Source organism: Diplotaxodon limnothrissa, linkage group LG16, assembly GCF_057381915.1.
Source record: "Diplotaxodon limnothrissa isolate DT_005_m linkage group LG16, D_limnothrissa_male_GT1.1, whole genome shotgun sequence".
Classification (NCBI taxonomy): domain Eukaryota; kingdom Metazoa; phylum Chordata; class Actinopteri; order Cichliformes; family Cichlidae; genus Diplotaxodon; species Diplotaxodon limnothrissa.
Window position 1 is genome coordinate 23,428,637 of NC_140611.1, and position 15,099 is coordinate 23,443,735.

General features: G+C 41.4%; 1 protein-coding gene across 2 annotated transcripts; it reads right to left on the reverse strand.

Moving 5' to 3' along the window:
* Positions 1-11,511: 11,511 nt before the first annotated feature.
* Positions 11,512-14,065, reverse strand: cdca7a (cell division cycle associated 7a). 2 transcript variants are annotated; one of them, XM_085374811.1, is made up of 10 exons: positions 14,045-14,065; positions 13,258-13,398; positions 13,048-13,161; positions 12,757-12,960; positions 12,606-12,677; positions 12,330-12,521; positions 12,097-12,225; positions 11,846-11,995; positions 11,628-11,764; positions 11,512-11,545 (listed from the first exon to the last, which is right to left on the reverse strand). In XM_085374811.1, exons 1-10 carry the CDS (start codon positions 14,063-14,065, stop codon positions 11,512-11,514), a joined length of 1,194 nt encoding a protein of 397 aa, XP_085230937.1. The 2 variants fall into 2 exon arrangements, with proteins under 2 accessions (XP_085230937.1, XP_085230936.1); XM_085374810.1 differs by having other exon boundaries at positions 13,048-13,170; positions 13,255-13,398.
* Between the last annotated feature and the right edge of the window lie 1,034 nt (positions 14,066-15,099).

Below are 15,099 nucleotides of genomic sequence, written 5' to 3' on the forward strand. Positions count from 1 at the left end.
CAGAAAATAACAATGCCATCTTTTTGAGACATTGAAAGTAATGGCTTTGTCTCGGCGCTCTCTGCAGACAATTGCCCCAGTGATGTGAAAAACTGTGTCAAGTGGTACACTGTGAAATGTGCGGCAGACACTTAATTGTTTTCCTGCCTTTGACTTTAGAGAGAACAAATTCAATCTGCGTGCCAGACATTTCCTCTGTGACTAAGCCTAACCAGCCAAAGCATGTTTGGTTAAGCAACCACCCCCAGGGTTAAATTTCTGATTTTGCAATTACAGTTTTTTTTTATCCGCAAAATACATTGTGTTATTTAAATGAACATAGCTTTGGGATGTTTCTGTTAACCAGATCCAATGTATTGGTTCTGAAAGTCAGGTCTGGGTACCCCCGAGGGTCCTTGGGAGCGCCTTGGGGGCTGTTCTCCAGAAAAATGAATTGTAGATTAATTTCACTCTATTCTAACTCACAATTTCATACAGAGAGAATAGAACAGTTTTTGGGTCATCAACAAGACATCTCTATATATGAGGATATTTGTGGTATCCCTGTGCCAGCCTGCGGAAGACTGTAGGAGACTGTGGAGTTTTGATTTAAATAAAAATACTTTGGGAATGAGTCTCCGTCTCGAGGAATAAACAAAACCAACTGACTGAGTGTTGAATCTGCATAGCGTCAGCTACAAACCAAAACACTTCATTCCTTCCTCTTGGGAAAAATCTCAAAGATTTTGCAACTGGGATGACAGACACTGACTTGTTCCAGCTGGAGTTGATCAACGTTGACATTTTGGAACAGAAGAAAGGCATGTTAAAGGAAATGCAGATTAGGGAGACCAAATCAAATCCACTCAAGTGTTGTTCATTCTGCCCTGCCACAATGCAAACCATGTGTACTGCTTTTAAGTGGTGAAAATAATCTTAAGATTACAGAGTGGTCTCTGGTGCTAATTGTCTAAGAGCTGTTTTTCTTTGGCTCCCATTAATTCTTCCTTTAAGAGCTCGCCCTGCATGTTTTTACTGGATTTTGTCAACTGTTAGCTTTGGAGATATTATTTGATGGCAAATGTAATGAGGGAATCGTCATTTCAACATGTGTGGTGAAACAGATCTCACAAATGTTCTCCGGGACAGCTGTCGTGACAGATTTGAAATGTTAAGAAGTTTAGACTGCCTCAAAGGAGAAGCACTTAGCGCCCGCTCACTGATGTGAGTTGTTCTCATGCTCAGCGAGGGAAGAGTTTGACAACAAGTCCAAGGCATGAACAATTTCACTGCTTCCAAGCAAGAATCTGTGATGCACTCAACCACATAAAAATGCAATATTTTTAAAACCTCAAATTTTATTATGGTTAAAATATCAGTTTCTTTTGAAACTGGGAGCTATAATGTTATTAAAAACACTTTTTTTTTGTTTAAGGTTAGGGATAGGGTTGCATTTCAGGATGATTGACACTTGCGGTGCAGAATGATGCGCAGACCTTCGCACAATAAGGCCTTTTTATATACTTCTCTACTGAGAGCTTAATTTGCACTTGGAGGTGTGCCTTAGAAAGAAGACTGATATACTCTCTAGAGAGTCTGGATTATTTTACAGAGGTAGAACATTTTAAGGTGTATTAAATCACATATTATTCCAACCAGATTATTAGTTCTGTTTTTAAACCTCAAACAAAGTTTACCACAACTTGTCCAACTCACAGTTTTTCACATCAAACATCAAATAAAAAGTAAGGTGTACTCCAACTTTTCTCAGAAGTTCTGCATGCAGTCTTCATTTTCCCCCCATTACAACACACACAAAGTGTACTGTTACAGAAATGGTCAATCACTTAAAAAAAAGTTAGGTAGGGTGGCGTGGTTTAGAGGGTGGGGGCAAAAAAGCAAACCAACACCATCCATTTATCCCTCTTTACCTCCCGACACCCTCCCTCCGCTCGCCTTGCAATCCAGCGTCACCTGTCTGGAGTTAATGGTGACGCAGGGCATAGCAGCATGCATAGGTGCTTTCATGACTGATTGATATTGTTGGGTTTAAGGCTATAATATTAAACAAATGGTCCATTCTAAAGGGCCCAAGGGAAATTTTGAAATCCTCGCTGTGAAACAAAAAGCACCTTGCAGCCACGGGAGTGAGTAAACACACTGCAGTGAAAATACAGCAGCTATCTGAGGATGAGGGTCTGTAATTATCAGGCTGGATTTTAACCAGTCACTGATGCATTCTGAGAGAACGGCGACAGTGACGTGGATAATTGTGTGAAAATGCCTTGTTGTTGATAACAGAATTTTACATCCTCGATATTAAGAAACACTCCAGAAAGAAGTTTTTGTTTCCATGTTTTTAGGGGTTTTTTTGCTTTCTGTTTTCTGCAGCTGTAATGACTGTTACTGATACAGCACTTCATCTTATTGTGTGTGCAATAAAATGTTACATCCCCTATGAACATGTTTTTTAAATGTAAAGACGCAAGTTCCACAGACTGATCTGAGATTATGTATGTTTCATGTGTTACTGATTTGTTTTGACAGCCTTACTCACTGTATCCACTCCACTGAAAGTCATGCCGGGCTTGTCCATTTGCCTGTAGCCCGGATTCATGACCAGCAATGAATTCTCCAATGAAGAGTCTGAAGGAGAGAGTTAATGAAGTAAAAATTAATGAAGCACGTGAGCACCACCATCTCAAGGCTGTAAGCTCCTCCATGCCTCATTTATAATGTATGATCTCAATAAAATCAATCCAATGTACCAGTTCTTACTTAGGGTAAGAATAGATTTACAGATTACAGCCCTGTGTTCCCCTGGTCATAATTACCCCACCACCTTACCCTACTTCAGCTCCTTTAGATGTTTTTTATGTAAAGCTTCAGAACGTTGTACACAGACACATTCATGGTCTTCCTGTCAAAAAGCTGAATATTCAGCTGTGATCCACCGGATGCAAAGCCTCACAACCCCTCGCTACTTTTTCCTCAAAGGCTCGAAATTGACTGAATTTCCGTCTCGTACAATACGACTTTGCGGAGAAGCACACACGTCTAGGGTGTCGGGTTTTTTCGGATAAAGCTCTGATGGTCCTTCCACTTTCTTCTCGACTCCTAAAGACTTTCTGAAAGTTGAAGACAGACCAAGTGCACCGAGTTACCTGTATTAGAGCTCCCCCTTCAGGTGCCACAGAGAACGATGCATCTAGGGACTGAACTCCTTCACATGATGAAGAGCAGCAGCGTTACACGACAGCGTACAGCACATTATTTACCAGACACACACTGAGATCATGAGTGTCTATTTTTAGATCGTTATTTTTACAAATATATTTGGCAGTGCCTTAGTGATAACTGCAAGGAAAACGCGAAGAACGTGATTTAAATTCCTTTAATTATTTGTCCAGTTGTTAAATGTGCAGACTCTCTCCTGTAAATCCATCTTTACCTTTTAAAGCAGACTGTACACTCACCTGTATACTTGCAGTAATGGTGCATCTGCTATATAAACAATATACATGAAATAATTTCCCCATTTAAATGTTCTTTCTGTCATTTTTTTTTTGTCTCGTCAGTTTATCCTGGAAGTGAAGCTGCAAACTTCGCAATGCTCCTCTCTCAACTACCTTAAATGATTAACATTCGCAATTGCAGTCAAAGGTGGATAAGAGGCAGGTTTTGTTTTACATAAACCCGTACAGGCTTTGGAAGTGTACATGAAAAACTGAATTGTCAAGTTCAGCTGCCTGATGTGCCTACCCCTCCACCTCCATGAACAATTCTGTATTTATAATGTCATCTTATCACGCTCCCCTTGAAGGCAGCAGCAAGTGCACTTATGCCTTCCTTTGTTAGGGTGAGTTGGCAATTTCCTGTGAGATGGAGCAACTGCAGACAGCCCTTTTCTTTGATAATGTCCCTGACACCTGGACCAAACTGCTGTTTCCATCACTTTCTAGGCTGGAACAGGAGGGAAAGGAACGTGTCATGAGCCTCCTGCCACCCCAGAGTCGCTCACTATGCATTTAACAGCACTCTGCTCACTATACTTTACAGGATGTAGAGGTCAGAGCCAGTGGGTGACTCTTGTGTGGAAAGTCTTCTTGCTGAGCGGCGTCAAATAGTAGGAGCGCCCGGTGTAACTCCTCTTTCACGTCCTATTGTTTGTCTCGATTTATCATGGGAAATATGTAAGTATTTAATTAGCATATTCACAGTAAGGACTTAGCTTTACATGGTCTACCACAGTGTACCATGTTACATTCGTACCATGTAAAGCTGGTTATTAAGCAGCAAGCCTGAAAGGGTGTTTATTACAGAGGCCTGACAGATTGATTCTAAATTATAATTAATCAGTTGATTTTGACCCACAGATTGTGATTGTGCCCTGTGAGTTTCATTTATTCAGCTTTTCTTCTGGCTCTGCTACAATCACCATAGACCTGCAGGACTCTCAAGCAAATTAACAGTCTTCACGCTACCCTGCAGCCATAATGAAAATATCAGTCAATCAAAACCCATATTATGCTGTGAAATCCTACCACATATCTCCAGACCTGCATACAAATAGTAACTGCAGAATAAGCGCGCCACCTGTTCTGGCTTTATCGCTGGAAGTACATCAATAAAGCAATTTTTAAAAGCCACTGTACTGGGTTTTTTACACTGCCATTGTGTCTGTTGACATGCAATAGAAGAGATGATTTGGGCATTAAGATGCTTTTGGGGATTCCAGCCTTAATACCTGGAGGTGGGAGAGCAGGGCATGCAGGGATGTGGAGCCCATCTGCGACCTGTCTGCAGGTCCGGTGATGTATTGCTGTGGGCTGGACGGTCACAGTCAGGGCTGTGTGTTGCTGTTCACTGTGCCATAGCACTCAGGGCACTTCAACCCCTAGTCCCTCCTTACAGGTACCCCGCAGCAGCCCCGACACCACCGTGCGCTACTCATTTACTGCTACACTGGTTTTCATAATTAGCGCCGCAAGGCCTCATTAAATCTGCTCTAATGAATAAATATTGTATTTCATAGCCTGATTACCAGATCAGCTCAATGCTTGAGCGTTGTAAACAATTACTTCCCTAAATATTCATCACCCCAAAGTGGATGATCATTGGTATTTAATACAGGACTAGTATTTTCAAGTGCATCTTTATTATACTAATAATAGTTTTTGAAATGTTGCTTTTGGAGGGAAAAAAAGGGGGGTGAAGAGAAGAGATGTTGTATTGGTAGCTATATATATAATAATGCATTCTTTAAAAGTGTGAGGATACGATGATTATTTTCTAATTATTAATTAAGAAACACCAGACTCACAGACTTAATTAGAAATGAGAGAAGATTACAAATTTGTAAGTTGACAGAATTATTATGGGCTAGTGTTATTTAAGTCATTTTTACACACACAGTCTGCCTAAAGTGTGACTAAAATACCATCACATGGTCCAATAGCTTTAATCAAATAATGGTGGTCTTTTACAATAGCAATTTTTTAACCTTAAAGCAATCCCTTCACCGTGCTACCAAAGACCAGAGATGGTGGCACTGACAAAATTACAAGAGAGTGAGCTGGAGGTGCCAGAGTTGAAGATTTTCATTGGGAGGATGGACAAGATTAGGAATGAGTACATTTGGAGGGGAAGATCAGGTTGAACAGTTTGGAGCCAGTTAGGGAGGCAAGGCTCAGAGGGTTTGGACATGTGCTGAGGAGGGTTACGTTGGAGGATGTTGAAGATGGAGCTGCAGGGCAGGAGGTAAAGAAGAAGACCACAGAGAAGATTCATGGATGTGAACATGCAGAGGGTTTGTGTGACAGAAGAGGATTCTAGGGACAGTGTGAGAAGGAGGCAGGATGATCTGCTGGGGTGACCCCTGAAGGGAGCAGCCGAAAGAAGAAGAAGAAGAAGAAGAAGATATCACCCTCATGTCTGTGCTGCCAACATGCAGCAGGAGCCAGCAGCTGGTTAGCTTAGCATATCTCTCATCTCTTATCTCTCTCCTCCTCCTCAGCAAGTTATGTTAAGTGTTCTTATTGTTTGCATTCATCACACTACAATCCTCAACCGGTTTCAATTAACATTAAACGGGAGCAGTGCAAATAATTCTTTATAGTCTGTCTTGGTTTTCCCCCATTTTCTACATTCTGCTAATTTAAGCTGTTGGCCTTAGAAACACATTAATTATGCAGATATTGGAAGGATATTAATTAGATCACCCAGTTCTTTAAAATAATTTTTTAATGAAAATATTTCTCAAAGAGATTGATTTTCATCTCTCTGGCTTCAGTGCAATGATATTCATGAGAGGCTCAAACTGGAGCAGGCAACTCTCATTGAGATGGTTTTAACTTTCAAATACATATACAGATGAGTATGTATGCTGTTGAATGCATACATTTTTCCTCTAGAGTGCTGAAGCAAACACTGTCATGCTGTGGGGATGCATTAGCTCCTCTGAAGAGGCCACTGATTATATTATTCCTCACTCGAAGAAACCTCAGGACTGACATTCCTCATACAAATCAGGAGTAACATGAAGCATAAATGGTACATAGCATAGATCAGTTATCTCTACTGTACATCATATTTCTACTTTTTTGAGGATAAGCTGCTGCATGTCACAGATAGTAACAGTCATAATGTGGCGATGTTGGGTGTGTACAAATGTTCAATTATTTTCTGTTTATAATTTTTTTATAATGAATTTGTTTGTGCACGGTGCATATTAGGCTACGGACAAATCCTACAGCTGTGCTATCTTCATGAATCTCTGTGAATCAGTAGTTGGAATATCCTAAAGATCTCTGCTCATAAGTGTTTACTGTCTTTAAACGAGTGATTATTAGTTAGATTATTGATCAGATTGTCTACACTCCGTGTGTACGGACTGGTCTGAAGCCACCATACTGACCTGCATGATGAATGAATTCAGGCATAAATCCTGGATGAAGTCAAGCAGGCAGTGATCTGCAGAAGATTAAGACTCTGCAGCTGTGCTGAGAGATCACTGCATTCTTTTTTCAGCCTTCTGCATGCATTGTATGGGTATAGCTAATGTTATTTATTTTTAGTTCTCCTCTCTTGTGTACATTTCGCTTCAACAAATGGCAGGATGCAGAGCAGTGATGACGTGGGCAGTAATGAGGGACTAGACAGACGGGCCAACAGTGAAGGTCAGCTGTAACAAACTTACTGATAAACAACAACACGGAAAAGCTTAAATTTGTTCTGCTGCAACACCACAAAGCCTTCTAACCTCCGTACGGCACATACAGTCATGTGAAAAGAAAAGTATATTCTGTTTCAATTCGAAGGTTGTCTATATCTGGAATAATTTAAAAATCATCTGGTCCTCAGCAGCTATTAAAATTCTTTAAATACAACCTCAGGTGCGCAATAACACCTGGCATTTTCATTATTTATTTAACAAAAACTAAGCAGAAAATTGAGAGTGTGAACAACTAAGTGCACCTTTACTGCTTCGATTGTATTTAAGAGGGTAAGTAGCAGCCAGGTGCTGTTAATCAAATGCATTTGATCACCTGTAAGTGTGAGCATAAAGCTCTATAAAGCATACGTTTTGGCGGTTTGTTGATGTGGGGCATTCAGGTGTGCGTTAGCACAATACCAAGGAGGAAAAACATCAGCGATGATCTTAGAGAAGCAATTGTTGGTGCCCATCAATCTGGGAAGGGTTATAAAGCCATTTCCAAGCAATTTGAAGTCCATCATTCTACAGTGAGAAAGATTATTCACGAGTGGAAAACATTAAAGGCAGTTGCCAATCTTCCCAGGAGTGGACGTCCCATTAAATTCATGTCAAGGTCAGACCATGCAAAGCTCAGAGAAACTGCAAAAAACCTACATCTCACACTCCACAGGCCTCAGTTAGCTTGTTAAATGTCAAAGTTCACGACAGTACAATCAGAAGAAGACTGAAAAAGTATGGCTTCTTCAGAAGAACTGCCAGGAGAAAGCCTCATCTCTCTGAAAACAATATGGCAGCATGGCTGAGCAAGGTTTGTATCTGAACAAACCACAAAACATTTGGAACAAAATCCTTATAGACACACTACCAAAGTGAAGAAGTTGGCCAAGTTCAGAGAAATCCAAACACTGAGTTAGCCAAGGTGGTAGAGGAATGATGATTTGGGCTTATTATCATCGGGTCGACCATGAACTCCTCTGCATAAAAAATATTCTAGAGTCAGATATAAGAGCGTCTATTTGAAAGCTAAAGCTTGGCTGAAGCTGGCTGATGCAAAAGGACGATGATCCCAATCACAGCTGAAAATCTCATCTATGTGTGTTTCAGTGGCCCAAAGTCCAGACTTGAACCCAACTAAAATGCTGTGGTGGGAGCTTGAGAAATGATAACTTCAAGTTGTTGCTGGTAAAGGTGATTTTATAAGCTAGTCAATCACCAAAAATGACTGAATTTGGAGGAACGGTTCAATGTATAAAAATTGTGTGATGAAGAGCTGAAAAACTTCAAGGTGGACAGGTATTTGTTATTATAAGGATTTTCTGTGCTCTGGGTAATGAAGTGAGATTAATTAAGTACAAAAATATTGCTTATTTAAAACTACAGTATTAATATCAATTCAGCATTTTGTATATTTGTTTTTGCATTAATTTAATGTGCATCCTTATTTAGTCTAATAATAGTGAGTGGGATTTAGGGAAAAGCTGTTTTGGGCTTTTATCACATAAAAATGTCAACTGTTCTCCAGTTCTGAGCTAAAATGAAAAGATTGTTTGTGGCAATCCTGATTGTGAGCATGTAAAAAATATTAGACTGAAGGCACACTGGATGTTTTGCTCACACTTCAGCAGATCAGCAAAACCACTTTTATTTGTATTTTGACTTGTGTGGTGCCTTTAATGCAGCATGGTTGGTGTAAATGGTGATTATCAGACCCATTCAAGCTTGTGCCGGCAGATGAATGACAACCTACACCCCCCTCACAGTGCAGTGGTTGTGGCAGCCCTGAAGGATGGTGTCTGCCTTGTTAAATGTTTTACTCTGTGTGAAGGAATTCCAGCTTACCATAAACCCTCATGACACCTAGCTAACATCATGCTAGGTGACAAAAGTGATGTCCCATTCTTAATCAGTAGGGTTTAATATTACGTCAGCCGACTCAGCCCACTCTATGCAGCTTTAACAGCTTAAAATCTTCTGAGAAGGCTTTACACAAGATTTAGGAGTGCATTCATAGGAATTTTTCTTCCAGGGGTACATTGGTGAGGTCAGACAATGATGTTGGAAGACAAGGCCTGGCTCGCAGCCTCTGCTCTAATTCATCCCAAAGGTGTTCTTTCAGGTTGAGGACTCAGTCAAGTTCTTCCACACCGATATCGCTCATCCATATCTCTATGGACCTTGCTTAGCGCACTAGTTCGAGTCATGTTGGAAAAAGAAGAGGAGCAAACTGTTCCTAAAAGGTCGGGAGCATGAAATTGTCCAAAATGTCTTGGTATGCTGAAGCATTTAATTTCTTTCACTGCAACTAACTCCTGAAAAACAACCCCCTCCACCAAACTTGACACTTGGCACAATGCAGTCAAACAAGTACCATTCTCCTGGTAACTGCTAAACCCAGACTCGGACTCAGCCCTCGGCGATGGAAACTCATTCCATGAAGCGCTCTACACACCGTTCTTTAGCTAATATGAAGACCACGTGAAGTTCGGAGATCTTTAGCGATTGACCCTGCAGAAAGTTGCCGACCTCTGTGCACTATGTGGTTCAGCATCTGCAGACTCTGCTCTGTGGTCTTAGGTGGCCTACCACTTTGTCACTAATTTGTTGTCGTTCCCAATCGCTTCCACTTTTTTGTAAGTTGACTATGGAATATGCACAGGTGGCATCCTCGCACGGTACCACGCTTAAGTTCACCGAGCTCCTGAGAGAGACCCATTCTTTCACAAATGTTTGTAGAAGCAGCCAGCTTGATTTTTTTTCTTTTTCTTAAAAACACCCGTGGCCATGGAAGTGATTGAAACACCTGAATTCAGTAATTTGGATGTGTGAGTGAATACTTAGTGAATACTGCCAATATAGTGCAGCGGTCCCCAACCCCCGGGCCTCGGACTGGTACCGGGCCGCGAGAGTTGAGGCTCAGGTGTGAAATGTATGGTTTTCAGGGTTTTTATTGTTAACTCTGTTTTCCTGGGTCTTTTCACGTGTTATGAATACATCTTTTTTGGTACCGGTACTAGTTTTATTTTGTTGTATTTATCCGCGACACCTTAAAGGCCGGTCCGTGAAAATATTGTCGGGCATAAACCGGTCCGTGGCACTAAAAAGGTTGGGGACCGCTGGTATAGTGCATTTGCCTTTTACGTCACTGCAATCACACAGAAACCCCCCCACCTCGAGTATATCAAGAGTATATGCAGCTGCCGCTGTCGAGGATGGAGTGATGGTCAAGTCAAAGAACACTGACAGCACTTTGCAGAAATCAACACTTTATTGAAACTGTACAGCGAACCCAATGAACACAAAGCAAGCATCACCAAAGGTGTACAGAGCCTTATAACCAAGCAGCAGTAAGATAACCTCCACCTACAGTGAGGAAACTCCAACCTTTTTTAATTCTTTGTCAAATACAAATAGTATCATACAATTAGAGTATTTCCAGGTCAAATGAAGTACATTTCAAAGACGAACTGCACAAAGGTTAATTTCATCTCATTGTGCATACGAGTATCACTTCTGAACAGAAAATGCAGGCCATAACTCTACTGCACCTTCAACCATTCCTACTTAACTGCGTAAGGCAGAAAATGAGCCAAAGAGACTGGAGCAAAGCGAGAATGTGCTTTAACAGGATAAAATGATTTACAGGTATGAGATTCCCATTAGAGTGTGCTAATTGTTTCCACACCATTAGCGACAGTTATCTAATGAAGGATATTTAACCAGGCGCTGTAGTATATCTCACAGTTCCTCTAGGTTTTTTTCCCAGCTGCACCCCCCTCCCACTCACGGCATGCACATCACTGGACCATTCCTACAGGCAATCCCAAGCAAACATCTTTTTTAAAAAAAGAGGTGAGAAACAAGCATAAATTTGCAACTGGGGGTCAGTCAATGAGTGCAGTACAAAAATCATTACATTTAAAACAATGTAAAACAGAGCAGATCATCTAAACAAGCCTTTCTGCAGCAAATATGATGATTCAGCTATAATAACAGACTTTACATTCGAGCCATATGTACATTGTAGGATTTAAGAATCATCTTACAGTTAAGATTGCAGATTTGGAGTGTTTCGCTCAACCCTAGCTTACAAACAACTAGCCTTAATGTAAAGCTCAGTTCTTGAGAACAGACAAGAAAAATGTGCAGAAGAGAAACAGCCTTTGTTCTTCTTCTGTCACTGAAGTGTCAGATTAACCAGCGGAATAAATGCAACGCGCTACAACGCTTCAAAGCTATGAACATCGTGATGGCTGTGTGTGTAAAAAGTGGTCACAGAGCAAGTCAGTCAGGTGCAGAGGCTGCTTCGCATTCACGTCTCACTCACTGCTTTCTTCCAGCTCCTTTCTCAAGCTGCAGAGAGAAAATAAATCTGTTAATAACCTTACCCCATAACATAGTGAGATAAAGATTTTAAGACAAATGTGCCACTCGCCTTTTCAGGTAGGCGTGCACATTGTCAAAGCCGTGGTATTTGGCCAGGTACACCAACACTCCCGTCGCGCAGCGGCCTTCTCGGGCCCGGCAGAAGCTGCAGTTACAGATCCCTCTGCATGGTGGGCACTGCCACTCCTACCCGGAACAATGAGAATGAAATGAGTCACACGTACAACGCATACATACACAGAACACAGTACATGTTTGCAAACTTACCGGATTCAGCAGAGCATCTCGGACCTCTTCCCCATAGCGGTTACGAAGACACGGCCCGCAGAACTGACCCCTGACGCCCACGCACTCCGGACTACGGCAGTTAGTTTTGGTGTCGACTGTCTTCTGGCGGCACTGGTGGCAAGTGGTTCCCTGAAAAGAAAGGAGGTTTGTGAAGCCGAGTTGGGGTGTTTTTTGTTTGTTTGTTTGTTTTAAACTGCTCAAATGTTTCACATTCTGAGTCAAAGACTTACAGTGGAGCTGTTGTAGACTTTCTCTCGCACATTGTGGCAGATGCGCTGCAGCTCCATCTCTGTGATGTCCTCCACAGGCCTCACTACATGGGGAATGGCCTTGCATCCAGTGAAGGATCGGCGACGGGGCTGCACACCAATTTGTTTTTAAAAAAAAGTTAATTAGCATGCTATTATGTCTTTTAAGCGAGTCTAGAACTTTTTAAAATGATTAACGGTGCAATCTGACTTACAGGTTCATCAACTTCCTCATAGAAGCGACTTTTGCGAACCAGGCTGAACTTGTCCTCAAGCTCTTCCTCTGGAGGTGGGCTGGGAGGTCCGTCCACCAGGGAGCGGGACCGTGTGTGGGGCCGAGACAAACGCTCTTGGTTTCTCCTGCAGGATCCCGGGGTTCCCATGGACCGCCGAGGTGCCTGTCGGGGCTGAAGATGTGCAAATGTTAATATAGTATAGAGAACCAATTGGCGAGGTAAAAATAAAACAGACGATTTGTTTATCTCCGTTACCGTAGTTAACGACATCCGCCTTCCAGGAAAGAGTCCAGGCACTTTGTTCAGTTCTGCCATGAGCTTTGCAAGCTGTAAAACAAGTCGCCATAAGTAAATAAGGCCAAACCATGGTCAGTTTACAAAGTGAATTGAATGTAACCAATTTTACCATTTCTTTGTTCTCCTTAATATTCAGGGCTCTTTTGCTCATGAAGTTCTCCTCTTCATCCTCCAAGTCAGAGTCTCGCACTTTAGGCTGAGGCAGTGGTTCGGATGCAGGCCTCTTCATGCTCGTCTTTTTGGTGGGGAAATTTAAGGCAACCTTCAGGGTGTTGGACTTGCGGCCACGTCTCGGGGGTTCAGCATCTACTTTCTAAACAAAAATATAAACATGAAATTAGAGGAAACGCTTGGGCTTTCTGAAGATGTTCAGTTCCGTTTTGCTTTGCGCAGACCTTACCATAGCTTTTATCCGACTGCTGATCACATTCTCCTCAAACCCGCTGCACGTGTCCTCCTCCGAGGTAGCCTCAAACACTTTCCGCTTCTCCACCGTTCTCCTCGTCTGCCTCAAGTTGTTCCTCTACAACGGACACGAGCATTAGTTTCATACAGTTCACACATAATAACATTTAGCCTAAGTATTTCATTGGCATTGTATCGTTACCATATTTGCATAGCCTCCATCGGAGCCAAAACTGTCGCAACTGTCATCAGAAGAAGAAGAGGAGGAAGTCTCAATGGGGACTAGCGGGACGCTGCGGAAGCTCCTCAAGCTCATCCTGGTGGATGGAGACTGGGCGGCCAGTTTCTACAAAAGAACAGCAAGAGCATTTAGAGAACAGGTACAGGAGCACAACTGCTCAAAAATCAGGAGGGCCTATAGAGCCACGTGATTTACTGTTCTCAATGAAGACGCTAACAAAACCACCGAGACCTCCTTGCAAAGCCTCAAAAGAAAAGAAATGGTGGAGCTTCATATGAAAACTGAGCAACAAGAAAGAAAAGTCTCTGAAGCCCAAGCTGAGGTCCAAAAACCAGACAGAGGTTCTTTAAAAAACAAAAATTAAAGGAAAAGAAATTGCTTAAAACCACTTTCACAGTTAATTCTTTCGATGGGCTTTTCATTAATGCTTGAGCTTCGGATTTATGGGACACACCCCTGACTATAAAGCTAGCAAAGGCAGACAATTGGACCATGATTGATCTGCATTAAAAAACGTGGATGTACGCAATAAAAACGTTCATTCCGCCGTATATGTTGCATTTCAGTTCGTTTTTTTTCAACAGCGCCAACAATAAACACGGACTATAAGGATAAGGGAAAGTTGGTGTTTACAGTCCAACTTAACTAAGATAATTTATTCAAAAAAGTATATTATCCACTCAAAAAGTTAATAAAAGCACAAATGATAAAGGAAGTAATTTTATTAAAAACGTCAGGGTGTTTTTCTTACCTTGGAGCGAGTGAGAGGCATTTTTTTTCTTTTAAAACTCGTGACACACGAACAGAAACGGATCCAATCCGTGCAGCAGCTCTGCAGCGAACAAAGCAGGACCTGCAGCTGCAAGCGGTCCACACTCCGTTCATTTCCCGCGCCAACGCAAGGTCCTGAAAGCTGCATAAAACGCAGCGACACGTTTTTTAAGTAACAGAGCAAATTTATTATGAAAAGCATAAGTGCCAAACTTTTAAACAAGCCTTTATAATTGCTTGAAGTGTGCTCTATGTTTATGTGAACCGCCAGACGTAAAAACTAATGAATTAATGAATCATTTGAGGTATGTATCTTCCACGGCCTTTACCGCGGCGCGAATTTTTTTACAGAGCTATTTGCATACAAGGCGGGTAAAATGTTGATTCTTTTCCAACTTCACAAACAGACCAGATTTTTCCCCCCCCCCTTTTTTTTCTGCAAGGTTATTTCATGTTCAGACCAAAGTTCAGCATCCACACTTAAGTTAGAAGCCAGGAAATCAAATACAATTTATGAATCCTGGTTTATATTTATACATATAAATATTTATGGTGGAATTTATACGGGTTTTTGTTGCTAAATAGGATAGATTGGATAGATTTGTTGGCAAATGTGGGATTGAGATAGGAAAAAGAGAGAATTTAACTGAATTAAGTTAAATTTCAAAGAGAAAGTTACCCTGCAGACTGCTGTAAAGGTGCGATAAGACAAAAGAATGGCTGTAAACAACAGGAAGTGGGCATGATTGCTTATACATCAAAGGGAATAATGGGGTGGGGTGAGGTAAATCAGTTCAAATAAAACTTTGCACTTCTGAATTATTATATGTTAAAAAACACACACACACACAATAGAATTGGTGAGGCAGGAATGTAGTTTAAATTTAAATCTTTATTTTTAGGATTGATAAATAGCATCATATTTTCAATGCGAACCACAGTTTTGAATGTCATCTGCAAAAATCACAGACTACACTGTCGTTTTTAAAAATACGTGAACAAATAAGCTCATTTTTTTAAAATACAAATCCCAGT